The sequence below is a fragment of the Psammomys obesus genome, unplaced genomic scaffold (genome assembly GCF_907164565.1).
Source record: "Psammomys obesus unplaced genomic scaffold, mPsaObe1.curated_primary_1811, whole genome shotgun sequence".
Lineage (NCBI taxonomy): Eukaryota > Metazoa > Chordata > Mammalia > Rodentia > Muridae > Psammomys > Psammomys obesus.
The window spans coordinates 705,610-727,783 of NW_026596079.1; the positions used below are offsets into that span (position 1 = coordinate 705,610).

At 52.0% G+C, this 22,174-nt stretch overlaps 2 protein-coding genes across 3 annotated transcripts in view; one reads left to right on the plus strand and one right to left on the minus strand.

The window, feature by feature from the left end:
- Positions 1–14,731, plus strand: Cpsf1 (cleavage and polyadenylation specific factor 1). The gene is made up of 37 exons (XM_055626335.1): positions 1–236; positions 6,692–6,719; positions 6,814–6,947; positions 7,065–7,145; positions 7,268–7,419; positions 7,516–7,662; positions 7,797–7,936; positions 8,015–8,125; positions 8,225–8,318; positions 8,425–8,512; positions 8,585–8,707; positions 8,821–8,872; positions 8,949–9,043; positions 9,110–9,184; positions 9,259–9,339; positions 9,414–9,503; positions 9,641–9,751; positions 9,831–9,972; positions 10,166–10,344; positions 10,424–10,560; positions 10,635–10,809; positions 10,883–11,089; positions 11,200–11,289; positions 11,381–11,524; positions 11,604–11,756; positions 12,447–12,563; positions 12,638–12,728; positions 12,812–12,896; positions 12,977–13,118; positions 13,198–13,350; positions 13,432–13,608; positions 13,683–13,749; positions 13,828–13,875; positions 13,959–14,114; positions 14,181–14,310; positions 14,384–14,522; positions 14,603–14,731. Exons 1-37 carry the CDS (start codon positions 93–95, stop codon positions 14,648–14,650), a joined length of 4,326 nt encoding a protein of 1,441 aa, XP_055482310.1. The 5' UTR covers positions 1–92; the 3' UTR covers positions 14,651–14,731.
- The window catches only part of Adck5 (aarF domain containing kinase 5), a 16,571-nt gene continuing 9,114 nt past the window's right edge, over positions 14,718–22,174 (minus strand). The window contains exons 3-15 of one of the 2 annotated variants that reach the window (XM_055626337.1): positions 21,786–21,935; positions 17,195–17,270; positions 16,878–17,078; positions 16,655–16,795; positions 16,464–16,577; positions 16,238–16,369; positions 16,077–16,160; positions 15,918–15,999; positions 15,774–15,852; positions 15,588–15,679; positions 15,252–15,504; positions 15,065–15,181; positions 14,718–14,984 (exon numbers count right to left, since the gene is read on the minus strand). In XM_055626337.1, coding sequence (XP_055482312.1) covers positions 14,879–14,984; positions 15,065–15,181; positions 15,252–15,504; positions 15,588–15,679; positions 15,774–15,852; positions 15,918–15,999; positions 16,077–16,160; positions 16,238–16,369; positions 16,464–16,577; positions 16,655–16,795; positions 16,878–17,078; positions 17,195–17,270; positions 21,786–21,935 — 1,627 coding nt within the window. In that variant the 3' untranslated portion in view covers positions 14,718–14,878. Of the gene's footprint in view, positions 14,985–15,064; positions 15,182–15,251; positions 15,505–15,587; positions 15,680–15,773; positions 15,853–15,917; positions 16,000–16,076; positions 16,161–16,237; positions 16,370–16,463; positions 16,578–16,654; positions 16,796–16,877; positions 17,079–17,194; positions 17,271–21,785; positions 21,936–22,174 lie in introns of those variants that run through there. The other variant, XM_055626338.1, reaches the window with a different exon arrangement.

Genomic DNA, 22,174 nt, shown 5'->3' on the forward strand with positions numbered 1-22,174 from the left:
TTGGTGGCTTGGGTTTGTGCGCGCGGCCGGTCCGAGTCCGCTGCCGTCCCTGTCCCCTGAGTCGGCGGCTCCGGCGTGACAGTGGCGGCAACATGTACGCTGTGTACAAGCAGGCGCACCCGCCCACCGGGCTCGAGTTTGCCATGTACTGCAACTTCTTCAACAACAGTGAGCGCAACCTCGTGGTGGCTGGCACCTCGCAGCTCTATGTGTACCGCCTGAACCGCGACGCCGAGGTAGGCCGTGTCTCCTGAGCGGAGATGCCGAGGCCGTACCGCAGTCACCTCGGCAGGTTTCCCCAGTTAGGGAGCCGAGCTATAACTCAGGTCTCTTGCCCCCAGGGCCATTTCTCCACTACCGCGTTGTTTGGCCTCATCCTACCCGGCCGGGACGCCCCAGCCTGCGGTCTACTACTTGTTCTTTGGTATTTTCAGCAGATTGTTGCAAACCTTCCATGTGCTTAGCAGTAAGGACATGGCAGTGAGCCAGACTCTTGAGGGAGATCACCCTTCAGGAAACTGAATACACAGATTGCCACAGTGTCTCGGGGAGTAAGACCTAACGAAGGAGGCTGGGTGTTTGTAGACAGACAACCAGAGGTTTTCTGAGGTTTTCTGAGCAGGTTTGTTGGTGGAAGAACATTTCTTTCTAAAGGAGCAAGGCTAGATGTTGCTGGGGACAGACTACTGACAGTAGATGTAGTGTGGAACACGCTCGTCAAGACATAAGAAATAGGGGTGTTTTTGTTGCTAGAGCGACAGCAAGTAGTTCAGGAAGCCTTTTTGCAAGAGGCAATTTCCCTGGCTCCTGCTTAGTGCATGCATTTTAATCCCAGTCAGAAGCAGACAGATTTCTGGGTGTTCCAGAGTAAATTGGAACTAGGGACATAGCTAGGGCTACATATTGATACTGTCTAAAACCAAACAAAAAGAAGCCAAAAAAAGTTTCTTTCTTCCCCCCCGCCAAAAAAAAAATTTAAAAATTAGACTTACTCATTTGAGTCTTGTGTTTGCTCTACGTGTATGTATGTCCATGGAGGTCAGTGTTATGAATGGTTATGCCAGCAAGTGGGTCCTCTCCTCTATAAGAGCAACAAATGCTCTTGATGGCCGAGCCATCACTCCAGCCCTAAAGAAGCAGCTTCTTTTTTTCATTTTTCTTTTTTAAAAAAGATGAGTGGTGTATCTGCCTGTACACATGCATGCCTGGAGAGATCCCACTATAGAAGTTTGTGAGCCACCATGTTGTTTCTGGTAATTGCTCTCAGGACCCCGTGTAAGAGCAGACAGTACCTTTAACCACTGAGCCATCTCTCCAGCCCCAAGAGGCAGCTTCTTAGCCAAGAGGTAGCAGATATCTCTGATGATAGGGGAGGTGTTCCATCTGTGGGTAGTATACGAAGAGAGGGCCAAGAGTACATTTTCCAGCCAGCCTTTTTAAAAAATATTTATTTATTATGTACACACTGTTCTGTCTGCATGTACACCAGAAGAGGACACCAGATCTCATTCTAGATGGTTGGGAGCCACCCTGTGGTCTCTGGGAATTGAACTCAGGACCTTTGGAAAAGCAGCCAGTGCTCTTAACCACTGAGCCAGCTCTCCGGCCCTCCCATAGGCCACCAGCATCCTTGAGGGTAGAAGAATATGTGTAATGCAGGGTACATTGTAGGCAGAACTCTTTTTGTCCAAAGCAGAAAGGTGTCAAGGAAGCATTTCGAATAAGGACTGAGGACAATTCTAGAGCTCACTTTGGGGAGCCAAGTTGCTGGCTCCTAGCCCTGTGCAAAAGTGTCTGTGAATGCTACATGTTCCCTACTTTACTGATAGAACCTGACAAGGTAATCAAAATAGAAGACCGGTGGGCTATTTCTATGGGAGTTTGTAATTGATTGTCTCGGTTGTTTTTGTTTGTTTGATTTTTGTTTTTCAAGACTGGGTTTTTCTTCATAACAGAGCCCTAGGCTGGCCTCACAGAGAAGGCTTGTCTCTGCCTCTGAGATTAAAGGCTTGTGCCACCATGCCCAGTCTGTGTCATTTAAAAGTATTCATTGAAGTTTTTATGTTTGGGGTTGTTTTTTTCTTCCTCTTTTTCTTTCACTTTTTGGAAATGGAAACTTGTGTGATGCATACTGTCCTAGAACTCTCTTTGTAATCAAGACTGACCTTAAACTCATTGATTCTGTCTCCACTTCCCAAGTGCTGGGATTATGGACATGCAGCTCACCACAGTTAGCAGTGCTCCCACATGGCTTAAAGTTTTGTCTGTGAAAACACTGAGGGGCTAAGGATGTAGCTTAGTGGTGGAGCACTTGCTTAGCCTATGGAAAGCCCTGAATTCAGTTCTCATCACTCAAAAACAAAAATGCAACTGGAATCTTTTTTCCCCTCCTCAGACATTTATTAGTGTCTGCTGTATGAGACCTTTGGGGAGAAACCTGCTCTGTGGGGTGTGTATCCAGTGATTGACAGGCCACATACAGCCAAGCCAGTGAGATTCAGTGTCCCTGGGGCAGCAGAACTGGACAGGGAAGGCAGCAGGAAATCTCACCGCCATAGATGATGTGATTTAAATAGACAAGGAGGTATGGGAACATATATGCAAGTTAGACAAAGTGGTTTCAAGCAAAGCTAAGTTTTGTGATTGAGGTTAAGGGAGAGAGGGAGGAGGAAAAGAGCAGGTAGAGGTAACAGGGTGGGGCTTCATGCTGTCCTCTCCAAGTAGGGAGTTTTGGCAAAAAAATGATCTTGCCCAACAACTGTTTGAAAGTGGTCGAGGGAGGGCCGGACATGGTAGCGCACGCCTACAATCCTAGCACTTGGGGAGGCAGAGGCAGGCAGATCTCTGTGACTTTGAAGCCAGCCTTGTCTACAAAGCCGAGTCCAGAATAGCTAAGGCAACACAGAAAAACCCTGTCTTGGAAAAAAAAAAAAAATTAGCTGGAGAGGTGGCTCAGATGTTAAGAGAATAGTCCAAGGAGACTAGTCAGGAAGTGGCTTTAGCTATTAGGCAAGATGGTGGCCTGGACCAGTGTAGCTATGAAGTGATGGGGGCTGAACCACCTTATTTTTATTTTTAATTATTTTTAAAAATTATTTATTTATTATGTATACAGTATCATGCCTGCCAGAAGAGGGCACCAGATCTTATTATAGATGGTTGTGAGCCACATGGTGGTTGCTGGGAATTGAACTCAGGACCTCTGGAAGAGCAGCCAGGGCTCTTAACCTCTGAGCCATCTCTCCAGCCCTATTTTTTAATTATTTGTATGTGTATTTTTGTGTGGCTATGTGCACACAAGTCAGTTTCAGGGTGGATAGAGGTGGGGTTTGAGAGGAACTCAGGGTGATGCCAAGAATCTGTCACTGTTGTGGGCAGCGGGTGTGGATTTGGTCTTAGTGGATACAGGGATGGTGTTGCTACTCCCTGAGGCGGAAAAGGCAGGAGGTGGTATGGGGGTGAGGTGGCCAAGAGTAGGCAGCCACTCAGGAGTTGGAAAAACCATGGCGGGGGGGGGGGGCATGGTGGGAGTGGGCCCCATGGTTCTATGTTCTGCGTCTTAAGAGACAGTGACAAAGTGGTATGGGCAGGGCAGTGAGGATGGTTGAGTTCTGTGGTGAATTGGTAGCAGAGAATCAGGTAGCTGATTGGAAGAAGACCTGTCCAAAAGGCAGCAGAGAAATGGAGCAGAAACTAGTACAGAGCAAGGGTTTAACCATTTGTTGTAATTTTCACTTATTAAATTATTATTTTTTTAAATAATTTATTTACTTTTTATTTTATTTATGAAAGTGTCAGACCCCTTGGAATTGGAAGTAAAGAGAGTTGTGAGCGGCCATATGGGTGCTGGAAATTGAACCTGGGTCCTTTGGAAGAGCAGACAGTGCTCTTAACGGCTAAGCCATCTTTCCAGCCACCACCACCCCCCAACAACTTTTATTTATTTAGTTAGTTTTTGCTTTTTTTCTGAGACAGGGTCTTTCTGTGTAGCCCTGGCTGTCCCAGACTTGCTCTGTAGATCAGACTGACCTCAAATTCACGGAGATGCTCCTGCCTCCGCCTCCCCAAGCGCCAGAATCACAGGCCTGCACCACCTCGCCCAGCTTGTTAAATTATTTTATTATTATTTTTGTGTATATGAGTGTCTGTAGCACTTGTGATCACATTTACAGATGGTTGTAAACTGCTAAGTAGGTGCTGAGAACCAAATCTAGATCCCCTAGAAGAGCAGCCAGTGCTCTTTATTTTATCTATCTATCTATCTATCTATCTATCTATCTATCTATCTATCTATCTAGATATCTAGATATCTAGATATCTAGATATCTAAGATTTATTTCTTTATTTTGCATATGAGTGCTCTATTTGCATGTACACCTGCATGACAGAAGAGGGCCCCAGATCTTACTATAGATGGTTGTGAGCCACCATGTGGTTGCTGGGAATTGAACTCAGGACCTCTGGAAGAGCGGGCAGTGCTCTTAACCTCTGAGCCATCTCTCCAGCCCGATTTATTTGTTTTTATTTTCTGTGCATTGGTGTTTTGCTTGTGTCATGCATGTCTGTATTGAGGGTGTTGGATCCCCTGGAACTGGAGTTACTTTTGTTTGTTTGTTTTTAGAGACAGGGTTTCTCTGTGTAGCCTTGGCTGTCTTAGAACAGCTCTGTAGACCAGGCCGCCCTTGTACTCAAGGAGATGACCCTGCTGGGATGGAAGACGTGTGCTACTGTGCCTGGCTGCAGTCACAGTTTTAAGCTGTATATGGGAGCTGGGAGTTGGACCTGGGTCCTCTGGAAGAACAGCCAGGGCTCCTAACTGCTTAGTCGTCTCTCCAGTAGTTTTTGGTTTTTCAAAACAGGGTTTCTCTGTAACCCTGGCTGTCCTGGAACTAGCTCTGTAGACTAGGATGGCCTCAAATTTACAGAGATCCATCTGCCTTTGCCTCACTGAGTGCTAGGATTAAAGGCTGTGCCACTATGGCTTGCTCAGTCCCTTGTTTTTATCTTTAATTATCCTTTTGTGTGTTTGTGTGGGGGTATGTGTACACTAGTACAAGTGCCCACAGAGACCAGAGACATTGTATCTCCCTGGAGATGGAGTTATAGGTGGTTGTGAGCTGCCTAGAGTGAGTGCTAAGAATGGAACTCAGGTAGAAAGCAAGTTTTTTTGGCTTTGTTTTCTTTGGTTTTTCAAGAGCCTGTCTGTCCTGGAATTCGCTCTGTAGACCAGACTGACCTCAGACTCACAGAGATCTGCCTGTCTCTGCCTCGTGAATGCTAGGCTTGGCAAGAACAAGGGTTTTAAAAAGTATATATATATATATATATATATATACTTTTTAAAACCCTTGTTCTAAAAGGGTTTTAGAACACAGCACTCATATATATATATATATGAGTGCTGTGCCTGCAAATACACCTGCAGACCAGAAGAGGGCATTTGATCACATTATAGATGGTTGTGAACCACCATGTGATTTCTAGAATTGAACTCAGAACCTCTGGGAACAGCAGATAGTGCTCTTAATCCCTGAGCCATCTCTCCAGCCCTGAGCAAGGGTTTTAAAAATGAGGGAGAAAGCAGCATACCTGTGCACTGGAAATTAATGGGAGTGTTTGCATTTTTGATGTTTGTGGAACATTCTAAAGATAGATCCTTGAAGCAAAGGATGCAGCTGCAAATAGCAGTTCCTCGTTTTCTGGCCCCAGGAGAACAGTATGACTACTTCTTTCTTACAGACTGAAGTGCAAGGAGGGCTCAATCCACTCATTGATTCATAACAGGGTGCTGAGATAGATAGGCACAGTCCACCAAGACACACTGTGGGTCAGGCTTGGACAAATACAGAAGGAGCACGCTGGACTGTCGTCTGTCAGTCGTTCTGTTCTATTCTTTGTGACTATCCTGGCAGCTGGGTAGCTGAAGATTAGTCAGGCATCTTTCTACAACTTAGGTTTCTAGGAGAACAAGGCTGAAGATGCCAGGCACTGTGAGAGGGGGACTCGGAGGACATGGTGTCCTTGCTCCCACAGCCCCCAGAACATTTAAAGGTTAATGTGTCCCTTTTGTTGTGGCTGTTTTGAGTCTCTTCCTGTGAATCTAGTAGAAAATGCAGCCATGTGTTTGGGGGACACAATCCTCGCACAGCTGGTACCTGGAGTGGCCAGGAAACCTCAAGGCCTCATTTCTGTTTTATGGTTGTAACATAAACCATGAGGGGAGTCTTGCCATGTAACTCAGGAACTTAGAAGAACCCTTTTGTCTTGACCTCCTGAGCAGTTGCAACCACAGGTATGTGCTACAATGCCTGTTACCTCTTGGTCTCATATGTCTTTGCTATATGTGCTGGACCTTGGTGCTGAAAGGCGTGGTATCAGATGTAAGCCTATGGGTCCACAGCTGAGCAAGTCTGAGAATGTAGAGAGAATGACTTTGTACAGCATAGGAGTGGGCTTCTGGGAAAGCGGGGGTAGCTTTCAAGTGATGAGCCTGTGGATAGAGGTAGGGATATGTAAGCATGAATTTGCCCATGATCACCTAGTTTACAGGCTGACCTCGCAAAATAGGGCTTGCTGAAGGCAGGGGCCAACCCTGGGTGGACCTTCCTGCTCTTCAGATGATTGTATCCATGGGTGAGATAGGGCTACCTACTGTATAGGCTTCTTACTGCTATTTTTTTTTCTCTTCCAGGCTCTAACCAAGAGTGAGGGAAGCACAGGTAAGTATGGGCTAGCTGCTCTAGCTCTGCATCAGGATGGGATGGGTATTGGTTGCCTGGGGACAGGACCCAGCCCTATCTTTCTGATCTCCAGAGGGTAAGGCCCATCGAGAGAAACTAGAGCTGGTAGCCTCCTTCTCCTTTTTTGGCAATGTCATGTCCATGGCCAGCGTGCAGCTTGCAGGCGCCAAGCGTGATGCCTTGCTTCTCAGTTTCAAAGATGCTAAGGTGAGCAGTGTGAGCTGGGCACAGTGGTATGTTTCAGGGAGCAGTGCAGGGCTGGGATCTGTCAGTGTCATCAAGGTTAGTATTGAACCGGCTGTGCTTCTGACCTCCTGCCTCCAGCTGTCAGTAGTGGAGTATGACCCAGGCACCCATGACCTGAAGACCCTGTCTCTACACTACTTTGAGGAGCCTGAACTTCGGGTAAGTCCAGTCCAGGAGTGCTGCAGGCAAAGCTTGGCAATTCCCTCTTCGACTTTCTTTCTGCTGTCCCAGTGCTTCTCTCAGATGCTCTGTAGCCCAGCTGATGTCCCCTCTACCCCCAGGATGGGTTTGTGCAGAATGTGCATACACCCCGTGTGCGGGTGGACCCTGACGGGCGCTGTGCAGCTATGCTCATCTATGGCACAAGGCTGGTAGTTCTGCCTTTCCGAAGAGAGAGCCTGGCTGAGGAGCATGAAGGGCTCATGGGTGAAGGGTGAGTACCAAGCGGGGATGGCTGTGGCTTTGAGGGCCCAAGGGCCCTGAGGTTTTGCTCTGTCACTTCCTCCTGCTGACCGTCTCTGGTCTATAGGCAGAGGTCCAGCTTCCTGCCCAGCTATATCATTGATGTGCGGGCTCTGGATGAGAAACTGCTCAACATCATCGACCTACAGTTCCTACATGGTTACTATGAGCCCACCTTGCTTATCCTGTTCGAGCCCAACCAGACCTGGCCAGGGTGAGGCTGGGCCCTCTGCTGTGGGCCCCCAGGTGTCTTGCTTAGGCAGGGCTATGTATAGGGGGTTGGGGTGACTGGGTCACTGTCCTTGGGAGCAGTGTGACTGCCTCTGGATGACCTACCTGCTGCTCTAGGCGGGTGGCTGTGAGGCAGGACACGTGCTCCATTGTGGCTATCTCGCTGAACATCACACAGAAAGTCCATCCGGTCATCTGGTCCCTCACCAGCTTGCCTTTTGACTGTACCCAGGCCCTGGCTGTGCCCAAGCCCATAGGTAAGGGTATGGTTGTACTGAATGGCAATAGGGGTAGGGGGCAGCAACGAGCTGCTTAACAGTGGCGTCTACCTCCAGGTGGAGTAGTGATCTTCGCTGTCAATTCACTGTTGTACCTGAACCAGAGTGTTCCCCCATATGGTGTGGCTCTCAATAGTCTCACCACAGGCACCACTGCTTTCCCACTGCGTGAGTAGGGTGCACTTCGGGCAAAGGGGGATGTGCCTAGCACAGGGTGGGCTATGGTCAGGGCAAGGCATTTAGTGTGCATGATTATGTACCCCATAGGTACCCAAGAGGGTGTACGGATCACCCTGGACTGTGCACAGGCAGCCTTTATCTCTTACGACAAGATGGTCATCTCCCTCAAGGGTGGTGAGATGTGAGTCCACAGCTCATGAGCCCTGACCTCTGAGATACACACATCTTCTGCCTTCCCGGTGCCTCTATGTCCCTTACCCACTCAGTGCCCTCAACCCTACCCACAGTTACGTGCTGACCCTCATCACTGATGGCATGCGTAGTGTCCGAGCGTTTCACTTCGACAAGGCAGCTGCTAGTGTCCTTACTACCAGTGTGAGTAGGAACAGAGTTGGGAGTGTCCTGGGTTTGGATCTGGTTGTATTCTTATTCACACCTCTCCCTCAGATGGTTACAATGGAGCCTGGATACCTGTTCCTAGGCTCTCGCCTGGGCAACTCCCTCCTCCTCAAGTACACGGAGAAGCTGCAGGAGCCCCCAGCCAGCTCTGTTCGTGAGGCTGCTGACAAGGTCAGTGCCCACAATGTGGAGTCCCTGGTCCTGTTCTGCCATGACCTTCATGGCAGGGACCCTCATGTGTGGGACAGCCTCAGGACTGCTCACTTATTTTTCCTGCCTCATAGGAAGAGCCTCCCTCTAAGAAGAAGCGAGTGGACCCTACAGTGGGCTGGACAGGTGAGCAGCTGGGCTAGAATGAGCAGGGGAAGGCCAGGGTCCATGGTTGGATTCAGTTGAACTCTGTCTGCTGTAGGAGGCAAGACGGTGCCACAGGACGAGGTGGATGAGATTGAAGTATATGGCAGTGAGGCGCAGTCAGGCACACAGCTGGCTACTTACTCCTTTGAGGTGAGACTGGGGAAGACCGTGGATATCCACCCCCTTCACCCTACCTGACCATTGCTGTGCCCACAGGTATGTGACAGCATGCTCAACATTGGACCCTGTGCTAACGCTGCTGTGGGCGAGCCTGCCTTCCTCTCCGAAGAGGTACTCAAGGGGCTGGGACTAGGTATGGAGCCTAGAGATTGACTGGGAAGCTGTGTCCTTATCCCACTCTGTAGTTTCAGAACAGTCCTGAGCCAGACCTGGAGATCGTGGTTTGTTCCGGCTATGGGAAAAACGGGGCCCTGTCAGTGTTGCAGGTATGTGGAGGCAGGAGTGGCGGAGGAGGACTTGGTTGGACTGAGCCCTCATTCCCACCCCATCTCTATTCTAGAAGAGTATCCGGCCCCAGGTGGTGACAACCTTTGAACTTCCTGGCTGCTATGATATGTGGACAGTCATTGCTCCTGTGCGGAAAGACGAGGTAGATGAGTCTGGGGTGAGAAGTAGACCCATGAGGGGCAGGGAATTATGCATGTAGCACCTGGGGACACTGGGGCCCAGGTGGTCACACTGCCCTTGCCAGATTGTGGCCCTACCCTGCTCCCCTTGCCCTCACAGGAAGAAACACCCAAAGCAGAGAGCGCAGAGCAGGAGCCTAGTGCCCCCAAAGCAGAGGAGGATGGGCGAAGACATGGGTTCCTTATTCTTAGCCGGGAAGACTCAACCATGGTAACAAAAAAAAAAGTAGAGTCTGGGACTGGGAACGGGGTCCCCTGGGGAAGAGCAGCACTCACCACTGTCACTATAGATCCTACAGACTGGCCAGGAAATCATGGAGCTGGACACCAGTGGGTTTGCCACACAGGGCCCCACTGTCTTTGCTGGAAACATTGGGGACAATCGCTATATTGTGCAAGTCTCACCGCTGGGCATTCGTCTATTGGAAGGCGGTAGGTAGGCAGGCAGGTGTGTGTGAATGGGTCAGTGGTTAGGAGGGGGAACAAAGGCAGCTGCGCTGTGGTGTTGCTGTGTACACACCCACCTCCATGGTGCCATTCTCTCATGGCACCAGTGGGTGGGGTCTATCCTGAAGGGTGGTATGTATGTGCTTGCCATCTCACCCCAACCACCTTGTATCCACAGTGAATCAATTGCATTTCATCCCTGTGGACCTGGGTGCCCCCATCGTGCAGTGTGCTGTGGCTGATCCCTATGTGGTCATCATGAGTGCTGAGGGCCACGTTACCATGTTTCTACTCAAGAGTGACTCATATGGTGGCCGTCACCACCGCCTGGCACTACACAAGCCTCCACTGCATCATGTAGGCCCCCTACCCTTGATGCCCTTCTTCCCACTGCCTACCCCCTGCCTTTGTCTGAACACTATCCCACTTCTTACAGCAATCAAAGGTGATTGCACTCTGCCTGTACCGTGACGTCAGTGGCATGTTCACCACTGAGAGCCGCCTGGGCGGGGCCCGCGATGAACTAGGGGGCCGAAGTGGCTCAGAGGTTGAAGGCCTGGGCTCGGAAACGAGGTACGTAGGGACTGATATGTGAGGGGCCAGGGTCCCTGTGGCAGGCAGTGATGCATCTGTCTCTTGGTTCCCAGCCCCACAGTGGACGATGAGGAAGAGATGCTCTATGGGGATTCTGGCTCCCTCTTCAGTCCCAGCAAAGAGGAGGCCCGCAGGAGCAACCAGCCCCCAGCTGACCGTGACCCTGCACCCTTCAGGGTGGACCCCACCCACTGGTGCCTACTGGTTCGGGAGAATGGCACCATGGAGGTGGGCACATCACACAGCAGTAGCACAGCACAGCAGCCTTTGCTCCCACTCCTAACCACTGTCCTCTCTCCAGATCTACCAGCTCCCAGACTGGCGGCTGGTGTTCCTGGTTAAGAACTTCCCTGTGGGACAGCGGGTCCTGGTGGACAGTTCCTTTGGACAGCCCACTACACAAGGTGAAGTCCGAAAGGAGGAGGCCACACGCCAGGGGGAGCTGCCTTTGGTCAAGGAGGTGTTGCTGGTTGCTCTGGGAAGCCGGCAGAGCAGGCCCTACCTGCTGGTAAATGCCTTCCTGCCACCTGCCTCCCAAGGCCCTGTCCCATCCTCAGGCCCTTCTGCTGTTGCCCCCTACCATACCCGCACTGTCGCCTTCCCTGCTTGGACCCCCAGGTGCACGTGGACCAGGAGCTGCTCATCTATGAAGCCTTCCCCCATGACTCTCAGCTCGGCCAGGGAAATCTCAAAGTCCGCTTCAAGAAGGTGCCAGTGGCTACATCCTGCTGGGGCATGGGGTGGAAGGCTAGGCCAGCAGGGTGTAAAGGACCTAACACTTAACTATGGCTTCCGTCAGGTCCCCCACAACATCAATTTCCGTGAAAAGAAGCCAAAGCCATCTAAGAAGAAGGCAGAAGGTTGCAGCACTGAGGAGGGATCTGGCGTCCGGGGTCGCGTAGCGCGTTTCAGATACTTTGAGGATATTTATGGCTATTCTGGGGTATGTAAGTGGCTTGGAAAGGGACTGGACTTGAGGGTGGGGCCTCATTCACAATGTACTCAAAAGTGCCCATCTCCAGGTTTTCATCTGTGGACCCTCACCTCACTGGCTCCTAGTGACTGGCCGAGGAGCTCTGCGTCTGCACCCCATGGGCATTGATGGCCCCATTGACTCGTTTGCTCCATTCCACAATGTGAACTGCCCCCGTGGCTTCCTGTACTTTAACAGACAGGTAGGAAGGAAGGCTTAACCTGGTTTCCTCCAGTGCCGCTGATACTGCCCTAGGCCAGACCAGCTGTAGAACAGCTGTAGTGGAGACTGGCAGGGTCAAGGAACTCAACTCTGGGCTTATCCTGGGAAGACTGAGAATGGGATAGTTGGGGTATGGAGGGGTAAGCGGTGAGGATCCAGCCTGGAGTTCACTGCTCTGCTATAGCCTCGGATTTTGTTCCAGAGCCAGGCTGCGCTGGCTCTGCCTTTGCTCTGCTCTTAGCCACTGTATAGCTTTGTGATAGGCACACGCCTCTTAGCCTTTAACATCTGTGCCATTCAGGTGACAGCAGTGACTAAGACCCTGAGGAGGCAGGTGCTCTCCAGGACTGTTAGTAAAGGGTTGCCTGGCTCACTGACACTGGCTTCTCTGCCTGTTTAAGTGGTGGAGTTACTATTGTGTTTGGTCCCTGGGGTCCTCTGCTGGCTGCCTCCCTCTGGCCCTGGCCTTCCTGTGCCCTGCACTATGTCCCCCAAAATGAAGTGAGCCTAGACAGTCAGGCTGCCAAAGCTTTAGCCTCTCCAGGCAGTGCTCAACACGGCAGACCTGATGTCCCATTGCCACACCGCAAGAGAACATATTGGAGGCCTAGGTAGGCCCTATCCATGTGCACCCAGGCCAAACTGACTCTTCTGCCCACTGCACCCCTAGGGCGAGCTGAGAATCAGTGTCCTGCCTGCCTACCTGTCCTATGATGCCCCGTGGCCCGTCAGGAAGATCCCGTTGCGATGCACAGCCCACTATGTGGCCTACCATGTAGAGTCCAAGGTCTGTCCCCCTCCAGATCCCCCAGGCCCCGTCTGAGCCTGGCCTCTGGTATGTGACACCTGCTAACACCACAGGTGTATGCTGTGGCCACCAGCACCAACACTCCCTGCACTCGGATCCCACGCATGACTGGTGAAGAAAAGGAGTTTGAGGCCATCGAGAGAGGTATATGTGGCACTTGAGGGTAGGGTGGGCAGAGGTTGGCTATACTTTGTCTGCAAAGTGACTGACTGTCCTTGCTCTTGCAGATGACAGGTACATCCACCCCCAGCAAGAAGCCTTCTCCATCCAGCTCATTTCCCCAGTCAGCTGGGAGGCCATTCCCAATGCCAGGTGAGGCCGCATCTACCAGGGGCTGCTCTTGGCTGGCAGCTTGGAGGCGGGAAGTGCTGACACAGCCTGGCTTCATGCAGGATCGAGCTAGAGGAATGGGAGCATGTCACGTGCATGAAGACAGTGTCACTGCGCAGTGAGGAGACCGTGTCAGGCCTAAAGGGCTATGTGGCTGCTGGGACCTGCCTCATGCAGGGGGAGGAGGTCACGTGCCGTGGGCGGGTAAGGGCCTTTGGGTTGGGGGGCAGGTAACCCCCCACAGACCATTCTGCCATCTCCATTCATTCCCTTGATCTTCCAGATCCTGATCATGGATGTGATTGAAGTGGTACCTGAGCCTGGGCAGCCCCTGACTAAGAACAAGTTCAAGGTCCTGTATGAGAAGGAGCAGAAAGGGCCTGTGACTGCGCTCTGCCACTGCAATGGCCACCTGGTGTCAGCCATTGGTCAAAAAGTGTGTTCTTCTTGCCCTCCCCTCCTGTAGCAGCTGTTGTGCCTGCAGCAGCTGCTCTGCTCACCCTCTCCTGCCCTTCAGATCTTCCTGTGGAGCCTAAGAGCCAGCGAGCTGACCGGCATGGCCTTCATTGACACCCAGCTGTACATTCACCAGATGATCAGTGTCAAGAACTTCATCCTGGCTGCAGACGTCATGAAGAGCATCTCACTGCTGCGTTACCAGGAGGAGAGCAAGACGCTGAGCCTGGTGTCCCGGGTACTCATAGGGCCAGGTGTGCAGGTGGGCACCAGTCCGGGGCCTGCTCTCACACTGTCCTTTCCCTTTCCCAGGATGCCAAGCCTTTGGAGGTATACAGTGTGGACTTCATGGTGGACAATGCCCAGCTGGGCTTCTTGGGTGAGTATGTGGATCCTTAGGAGGCTACACTAGTGGAGTGTGGGTAGCTGAGGCTAACTGTGTGTCTCTGTTCATCAGTGTCTGACCGAGACCGCAATCTTATGGTGTATATGTATCTGCCAGAAGGTGAGTGGTTGGTTCCTCTCCGGCTTCTTCCTGGGCTGGGTACCAGGCAGTGGGCAGGTCATGACCTGAGTTCCTATGCCCAGCCAAAGAAAGTTTTGGGGGCATGCGCCTGCTGCGCCGAGCGGATTTCCATGTGGGTGCCCACGTGAACACGTTCTGGAGGACCCCGTGCCGAGGTGCTGCTGAGGGGCCCAGCAAGAAGTCGGTCATGTGGGAAAACAAGCATATCACATGGTTTGGTGAGTGCCAGGGCAGGGGTGTCTAGGGATGGGAGCGTCAGCCTGACTCACACAGCATCCCCTCAGCAACCCTGGATGGTGGCATTGGACTCTTGCTGCCCATGCAAGAGAAGACGTACCGACGGCTGCTGATGCTGCAGAATGCACTGACAACCATGCTGCCCCACCATGCTGGCCTCAACCCCCGAGCCTTCCGGTGAGTGTGAGACCCTGCCTTGGTCTCTCCCTGCACTCCAGATGTGCTCTGACCCCTTGTGTCTGCCACTCAGAATGTTGCATGTAGACCGGCGCATCCTGCAAAACGCTGTGCGAAATGTCCTTGATGGGGAGCTGCTAAACCGCTACCTGTACCTTAGCACCATGGAGCGCAGTGAGCTGGCCAAGAAGATAGGTACCACGCCCGACATTGTGAGTACCGCCTCTCGCCCTTGCCCATCTGCATCATGTGCCCCGCCCACCCACACCCTTACCTTTCCATCATCCCACAGATCCTGGATGACTTGCTGGAGACAGACCGTGTCACAGCTCACTTCTAGCCCTTTGGTGCCACCCTGCTGTTGAACAGGTCCCTCTACCCGTTTTGTAGAAAACACAAAGAAACGCTTTCTTTCAGAGGAGTGTGTGGTCGTTATGTTTAAGGGCCCCATAGTGGGTCTCCCATTCCAGGCTCCGGGTGGTAAGAATCTGCCCGGGGCCTGCTCAGTGTGCCCATGCTGGAAACTCTGCTGGCCCCTGCAGCCTTGCAGTCAGTCTGGCTCAGGGAACTACATCTCCAGGTACTGGTAGACCTCCTTAGCCTTGGGGGCAAAGCCCAGGCGGACCAGAACACGCAACAGGAGGGCAGTGAGTCGCATTATTAGGGTCTCCAGCCTGGGGGCAGGTCAAAAGGTCATAAGTTGGTGGGGAGCAGATCCTGGCCAGCCACCCACTCAGCCCACATGTTCACTCACCTCAGGGCCATCTCAAACTTGAAGGTCTCCCAGATGACCTTGGTGTGTCGCAGGAGGCTGCTGCTGTAGATGCCCTGGTATGCTGCACCCAGCAGGCGGCTCCAACCCCGGACAGCGCTGCAGCAGATACACACGTCAGCCCGCTAACCTGCGACAGCGCTTCCAGGCTTCCCCTTGGGTCACCAACCTCTTGGCCATAAGGAAGTAGCGGTCCACAGGGGTGCCCAGGGATGAGTTGATAGCGCGCACCGTGTTGATGTTTCGCAGCACGAGCAGCATGGACCGTGGCAGTGCCTTGAGCACTTGCATTATGCCCTCAAAGTGTTCACGGGCCATGTCCTGCATGTACGCCGTTTCCTCCCGGCTTAACAGGTGGGAGCTCCACAGCTGGCCCAGGTGCACAGGTCGCTGCATAAGCATCTCAGAGAACAGCATGTAGTCTGGAGAAAGCAGGAGTTCCTGGGTTGGTGCACGGTGGCAGGCTTCCGCCTGTTCCACCCTGGCAAACACCTACTCTTCTTACCTTGTACCCCAAGTGCAGCCGCATGTGTCTTCATTGCAGCATTGTCCCTCAGGATGATGGCCCGCCACAGCTGGCAAAGGGAGGATCGGTCCCTGCAGGAAGGCCTAGCTGTGAGCTCTAAGCTCTAAGCTGCAGGAAGAGGGGCCCAAATGAGGCCCGCTCCCCTCGTGCCTGGCCCCAGCTTACTTCTCATCCAGGAATTGGTAGAGCCCATGGTCCAGGAGTACCAGCTCTGCTTTTCCATCTGGACCTTTCCGCACCAGAACTAGGAACAGAGCATGTCAGCTCAAGCCACCCCTCTGCAATCCCACCCTGGGGGGTCTTTCCTACCATTGCCAGGGTGGGGGTCAGAGTGAATGAAGCCAGTGTAGAAGATCTGTTCAGCAAAAGCCTGGATCAGCTTCTTTGCTACCTAGGGGGCACATGGGAAATACATGTCAGCAACCTTTGCTCGGCATCCACTGTCCTGCCCCAGCACATGGTACTCACATCCTGCACTGCCAGCCCCCGACTCTTGATGGCCTCCATGTCATTCACCTTACAGCCATCACAGAAGTCAGCTGTCAGTACCCGCTGGGAGAGAGCAAGAGGCTAAGTGAGCTTAGCAGGGCCTGTGTGGCCCCGCCCCCAGGGAAAACTGCCCCGCCCACCTTGCTGGACTTGTCCCAATACACCCGAGGGACAACAATATAGTGGAAGTGCTTTAGCTCCTGAGCACAGCGCTCAGCATTCCGGCCCTCGTTCTCGAAGTCCAGCTCCTGGGCCAGGGTCCCCTTCAGGTCCTAGAGGTTCCATATGGGCAGACAAGGGCCAGTCAGGTCCATGGTTAGCATTCACCACTGGCTGCCATCCCCACCTGCTATGGGAGGGCACTACCTGCAGGACCCAGCTGAAGCCGAAGCTGGGGTGCATGAGCTCCACGAGCTGCAGCAGGAGTTCCAGCGTGTGCACGTCCCCGTCAAAGCGGTCTCGTAGGTCAATGTACTGTACCTGCAGTAGGCCAGGGCACACTGAAACCCAGGTCACCACTGACCCGGGATCCATCTAGTGTGCAGCAGCATAGATACCTTCACAGCCACATCAGTGCCATCATGTAGCTTGGCACGGTGCACCTGAGCCAGGCTTGCAGCAGCCACCGGCTGGTACTCAAACTCCTGGAAGAGTTCACTAGGCAGCACACGGAAGTCTTCAAGGAACAACTCATCCACCTGGCAAGAATGCGTATGTGGAGCCACTGCCAGGACCGCTGAGACGGCCCCCTCTCTCCGCCTTCCCATCAGTGGCGCTCACCTCCCTGAAGCCCCGAGTAAGAGCCTTGTCCTCCAGCACACGCAGTGTCTGGATGTACTCGGGTGGCAGCAGGTGGTTGAAGGAGCACAGCCCTTGGCCCAGTTTCACATAGAGGCCTCCATTGCGAATGGCTCCTGCCACCAGGGCGTCAGCCGCACGCTGGTGACATGCAGACATCATCTTCTCATACTCCGGGCTGTTCTGACAACAGGCATAGAGGAGAAGCTGGGGACAGGTTGCCAATCCTTGGTCCCCTCAGAACCCACCACCTCCAGCGTTTCCGCTCCCTGCTATGTGCTCAGGATATGAGGACAAACCTCGTCCACTCCTCGCAGGACAACATTTGTGCACCACCAGTAGTCCAGGGAGATGAACAGACCAATCTTCAGAGACCTGTAGGCAGAGTGGCTTAAGCCCCAGGCAGGCTGAGGAGTGTGCTGGTTCTTGTGGGTCCCTCTGCCCTAAGTCCAAAGTCTGGCCTTGCCCACCAGACCCTGTGCCCAAGGTGAGGCTGGGCTGAGATTCAGCCTCTGGTAACATGGGGCCTTGTGGGCTCAAGGGGTACTACCCTACGCTTCAAGCCAATATCTTGCAGGTGCTGAATGCCACTGGGGAAAGGGGTGAGCAGGGGAGCAGTGATGGGCATGGCAGCATCATGGCCCCCAAGGAGGTCACTGGCAAAAGGGAAGAAGAAAAAGTATTTAGGAACCAGAGAAGGGCTGGTGAGACGGCTCAACTGCCACCAAGCCTGTTGACCAGAATTCAGTCCCTAGGACCACATGGTGAATCAACTCTCCAAATTTGTCATCTGACCTCCACATGTATACCATGGTGCATTCTCACACATATACAATAAATAAAGGTTACAAATTCAGAAAAAGCCAGAGAAGCTGGATTACCCACTACTCTGTGGACTAAGAGGATCCCAGTTTCTTCCCATGCTGTAGACCAGGATGAGCCTTGCTCTGGAGGACTCAGGGCTCTAGCTGAGGGGCTCTTACTATTCATGGTGGGAGGACACAAAGCCAAGTCCCTTTGGGTGACGTCAGTAGGGTCGCACTTCTGGCTATTCCACTACAGGAAAGCTCAGAACTAAAAAGGTAGCAGGTCTCTGACCTAACATAAAGGGCTCCCAATCCTTCTGGGATTCCTCTTCCCAGAGAGAAGTCAGCCCATGCCTGGAACCTGCTAAACTTCACAAACTCGGGCTTCCCACTCAGCCCAGTGGTATAGAGAAGGCAAGCAGGAACCTGGGCTGCAGAGCTGCTCCTGACAGTGAGTGCAGAAGCCAGGGTTGCTCTGGGCCCCCTCCCACTCTAGGAAACTCTCCCAGAGTGCAGGCAGTGTAGACCTAAGGCTTTCAGTGCTTCCAGATAAGGACAGTGACTACACCCGCAGCAGCTGAGGGCTAGGAATGCCAGAAACACAGGGAAGACAAGACAGGGAATGTCTCCTTGAATGCACGTCTCTGCTCGCCAAGGCTGGACACTAGCAGGTCATGTGAAGCATGCACACATACAGCACAGCACAACTCACACTGGCCCAGCTCTCATCTCCACTGCAAGGCACTAGCTCCTAAGAGCTGATTCCGAAGCTGGGCAGGGAAGGGTCAAAAATGCCCCCCAAAAAGGCATTAAAGGTCATGGAAAGGCTAATGGTGAAATCTGGGCATAGACATATGTGATGAAGCAGAAGTGAAAAAGCTTAGAATGGACAAAAAACAAACAAAAAACACGTTGAAGGGACTCTGCTAAGCCAAATCTGGAACAGTCTTGGTAAAAAAAATAAAATAAAATAAAAATACAGGTAACAGACAAATAAAATAGATATGTTAGTCCAGACTGGTGTGAATAAACTAATAATTTGTAAATGGTAGAAGGGAAACTTTTTTTTTTTAAGGTTTATTTACTTGTATGAATGCTCTGTCTGAAAGTTAGTGGAGGGCATCAGACCCCATTTCAGCCATGGTGGGTGCTGGGAATTGAACTCAGGACCTCCAGAAAAACAGCCAGTGCTCTTAACAACTGAGCCATCTCTCCAGCTCCAAAGGGAAACTTCTTTACAGGAAGAGGCTGAACAGTTAATATTGAATGACTGAATTAGAGAAGTCACCATCAATAATTCTCCCACAAAGAATCCATGGACGCCCAGAGTGAGCAGGATGATGAGGCCCCTCAGACAACATCACAAAGCACTGTGTTAAACACTGAGGCGACAAACAAGTAAGGGATTTACTTGTGCTGGCGAAAGCTTTAATCCCAGCCCTGGGGAGGTAGGCACATCTCTGCACGGTTAAGGCCAGCTTGGTCTACAGAGGGAGCTCTGGCACAGCCAAGGCTACTTAAAGAAACCCTCTCTGGGCATGGGGGCTGGGAGAGGGAACAAAACAGCAACAATTACTGGATTTAAGGAAGAAACAGAAGTCACATGCCTTTAGGCTGGACACACAAGAGTCTAAATCTACTTCTGTGCTGTTCCAGCCAGAAGAGTGTATCTCCAGTACATAGCTGGACTTGACTGGAGGACACATGGAAAAACCCATCCCAAGGAAAGCTGGACAGTACCTATTCCAGCCTCCCGCCCCACAAGCCCAGGGGCACCTGTGCCCCTCTGCCTCTGCAGTGCACATGGTCCAGGAGCAGTGTCCTCCAGCAAAACTATTCACCCAACAGGCAGCTGTTCAAGAGGTCCTTGCCTCTGGCCCAGGGACCATAGAGGCAAGATCCCCAGAGGCAAGGGGATCTCTGTCCTTGTTTGCATAAAGTATGCTCCGAGGCATGGAAATAGGATAATGGAGCTTAATCAAAGATGTTTAAGACAAAAATGTTTTTGTTATTCTTCCAGCTTTTCTGATACTTCATTTGTTTGTTTTGAGATTACTTTTTTTTTTTTCTATACAGCCCTGGTTGGTCTGAAGCTCACTAGACCAGGCTGGCATCACACACAATAGATCTGACTGCTCTGCCTCATAAAGGCTGAGATTAAAGGCCTGAACCACCGCACTCGGCCATTTTCAGATAATCTGAAATAACTTCAAAACAGAAAAGGAAGTAAAGCCCGTTGGCAGGGTACCTCAAATTCCCTGTACTCAGCTGGGGTGGGTGGTGGTGGTGGCACACTCCTTTCTTCCTAGCACTTGGGAGGCAGAAGCAGGCAATCTCTGTGAGTTCAAGGCCAGACTGGTCCACACAGAGTCCAAGACAGCTGAGGCTACACAGGGAAACCCTGTCTCAAAAACCAAACTAACAGCAACAATAAAAATCCCAGGTACTCAGGACACGGAAGTAGGAGGACCACACGATCAATAAGCAATTTAGCAACACTCTGTCTCAAAGGTTTAAAAAAAACTGGGTGTAGTGGTGCAAACCTTTAATCCCAGCACCTGGGAGAGCAGAGGTAAATCTGAGGCCAGCCTAATCTATTTAACAAATTCCAAGCCTGCCTGCAAGCGCTACATAGTATAAACTTGTTTCAAGAACAAAGAAGGCTAAGAGCAAGGCTCTGCAGCAGCGAAAACGCCTGCCACAAGCAGTCTGAAGGCCCAGTACTTCCAACCAGCCCCTCCGTCCCTCTGCCTTCTGCCCCCCTGACTTTCTATGTCAGAATGCTTTGTTCAAGGTGAATTGACCTGATTTATTCCCCAGCTCGCTCCTCCCTCAAACTCTTCCCTCCCTATGTTTTGTGTGGCCCTGGAGCCAGCTGGTGAGGCTCCCCCAGGCTTTTTGGCCTGGTCCATAAAAGGCTTCCAGATGAAGAGAACCTGCAGAACCAGGAAGATCAGTGTTTGAGTGTGACCCCAGGACCTGGCCAAGGCCCAACTTGGCCCCTAGCAGTGAACTATGAAGCCTGTCTCCCATTAGTCACAGAGGGCCACATGAGAGCTGCCAGGGATCTCCAAGGTCCCTACACAGTGCAGGCCAAGCAGCAGAATTAAGAGTAAGGACATGAGGCTCTGTCCAGAGCAGTCTCAGGGCTGTGAGAACTCAGGGCCTACAGAACACAGGAGGTATTTGTTCAGCCTGTCAATAGGGATGCCTCAGAGTTCCAGGCAAAGCCAGCCAGAAGGACAGGTGTGAAGGGCCTCAAGATTGGAAATAGGTCTCCAACCACAGACATGCCTGTGGGATAACTGGATTAAATCTCAGTGATTTTTTTGTTTTGTTTTGTTTTCTGAGACAGGGTTTCTCTGTGTAGCCTTGGCTATCCTGGACTTGCTTTGTAGACCTGGCTGACCTCAAACTCACATTCATCCACCTACCTCTGGCTCCCTCGGTGCTGGGATTAAAGGTGTGCGCCACCCAGCTTCAGTGATGTTTCTTATGAAATGCCCAAGGACCCAGGGATTTAAGCCTTCCCTGAGAAGGCGGCCCCAGCTCAGGGAGGCAGTAATGCTCAGAGCTACATGGAACAAGATGCCATCCTGCACCCAGGACCCTGACCTCTACCAGTTCAAAAACATTCAGGTTAAGGCTTCTCTCATTAACAATGAGAAAATATTGATGAGGCTTCTCTCATTAACAAAAACCGATAAGGCTGGGCGGCAGCTGTGGGGATTCCCACCCTGGGAGAGGAAGGAACTTTGTAGAAACCCTTCCACACTGTGCTAGGAGTGAGGGGGCAGTTCCCAAGCTCTGTGTCTGGAACAACAGATCTCCTTGGACAGTAGAGTGAGTAGAATAGGGAAGCTCCCCTATGACCAGGGCTGAAGCCCATGGCTGATCTGGCAACCTCTGCTGAAGTTCTAGCTAACACAGGTTTTAGGGAACTCTTATCATGGTCCCGCCACCCAGTCTACATGCTGTCTGTTAACTGCAAAAGTCCAAGAAGAACCCAAAAGCCCTTGGAGGACAGGGATGTTGAGAAGATCATCCCATCCAACCTGTGCCAGAGCTGGCACAGCCCTCCTACCTGCCAAAGCGCCCGATACCATCTATCGCAAGTCGCAGCTTCCTCTTCTCATGGGCCTCTGCCATGAAATAGCGGGCTCCAAGGAGCAAGGGCACGCCCACCACAGTGGCAGAGAGAGCCCTCCTCCACAGCAGCCTGGTTCTTGAGGTCCTGAGGAGACATGGCAGGGCCTGGAAGTGTCGCTCCTTCGCAATGAAGCTGGGGGCTGTTTGCCTCTTTTCCACCTTTGCAGAGCCAACTCTAAGTCCTGTCTATGGGATCCTGTGGCCACCAGAGGACACCCACCACATTCAAGGACCTTTTCCTAGACCCTTCGACAGCACAGATGCAAGATGCTGAAGGAGCATCCTTCAGCTGTCTTGAGCTCCGGCCCTGGGTATGAAGGGCTC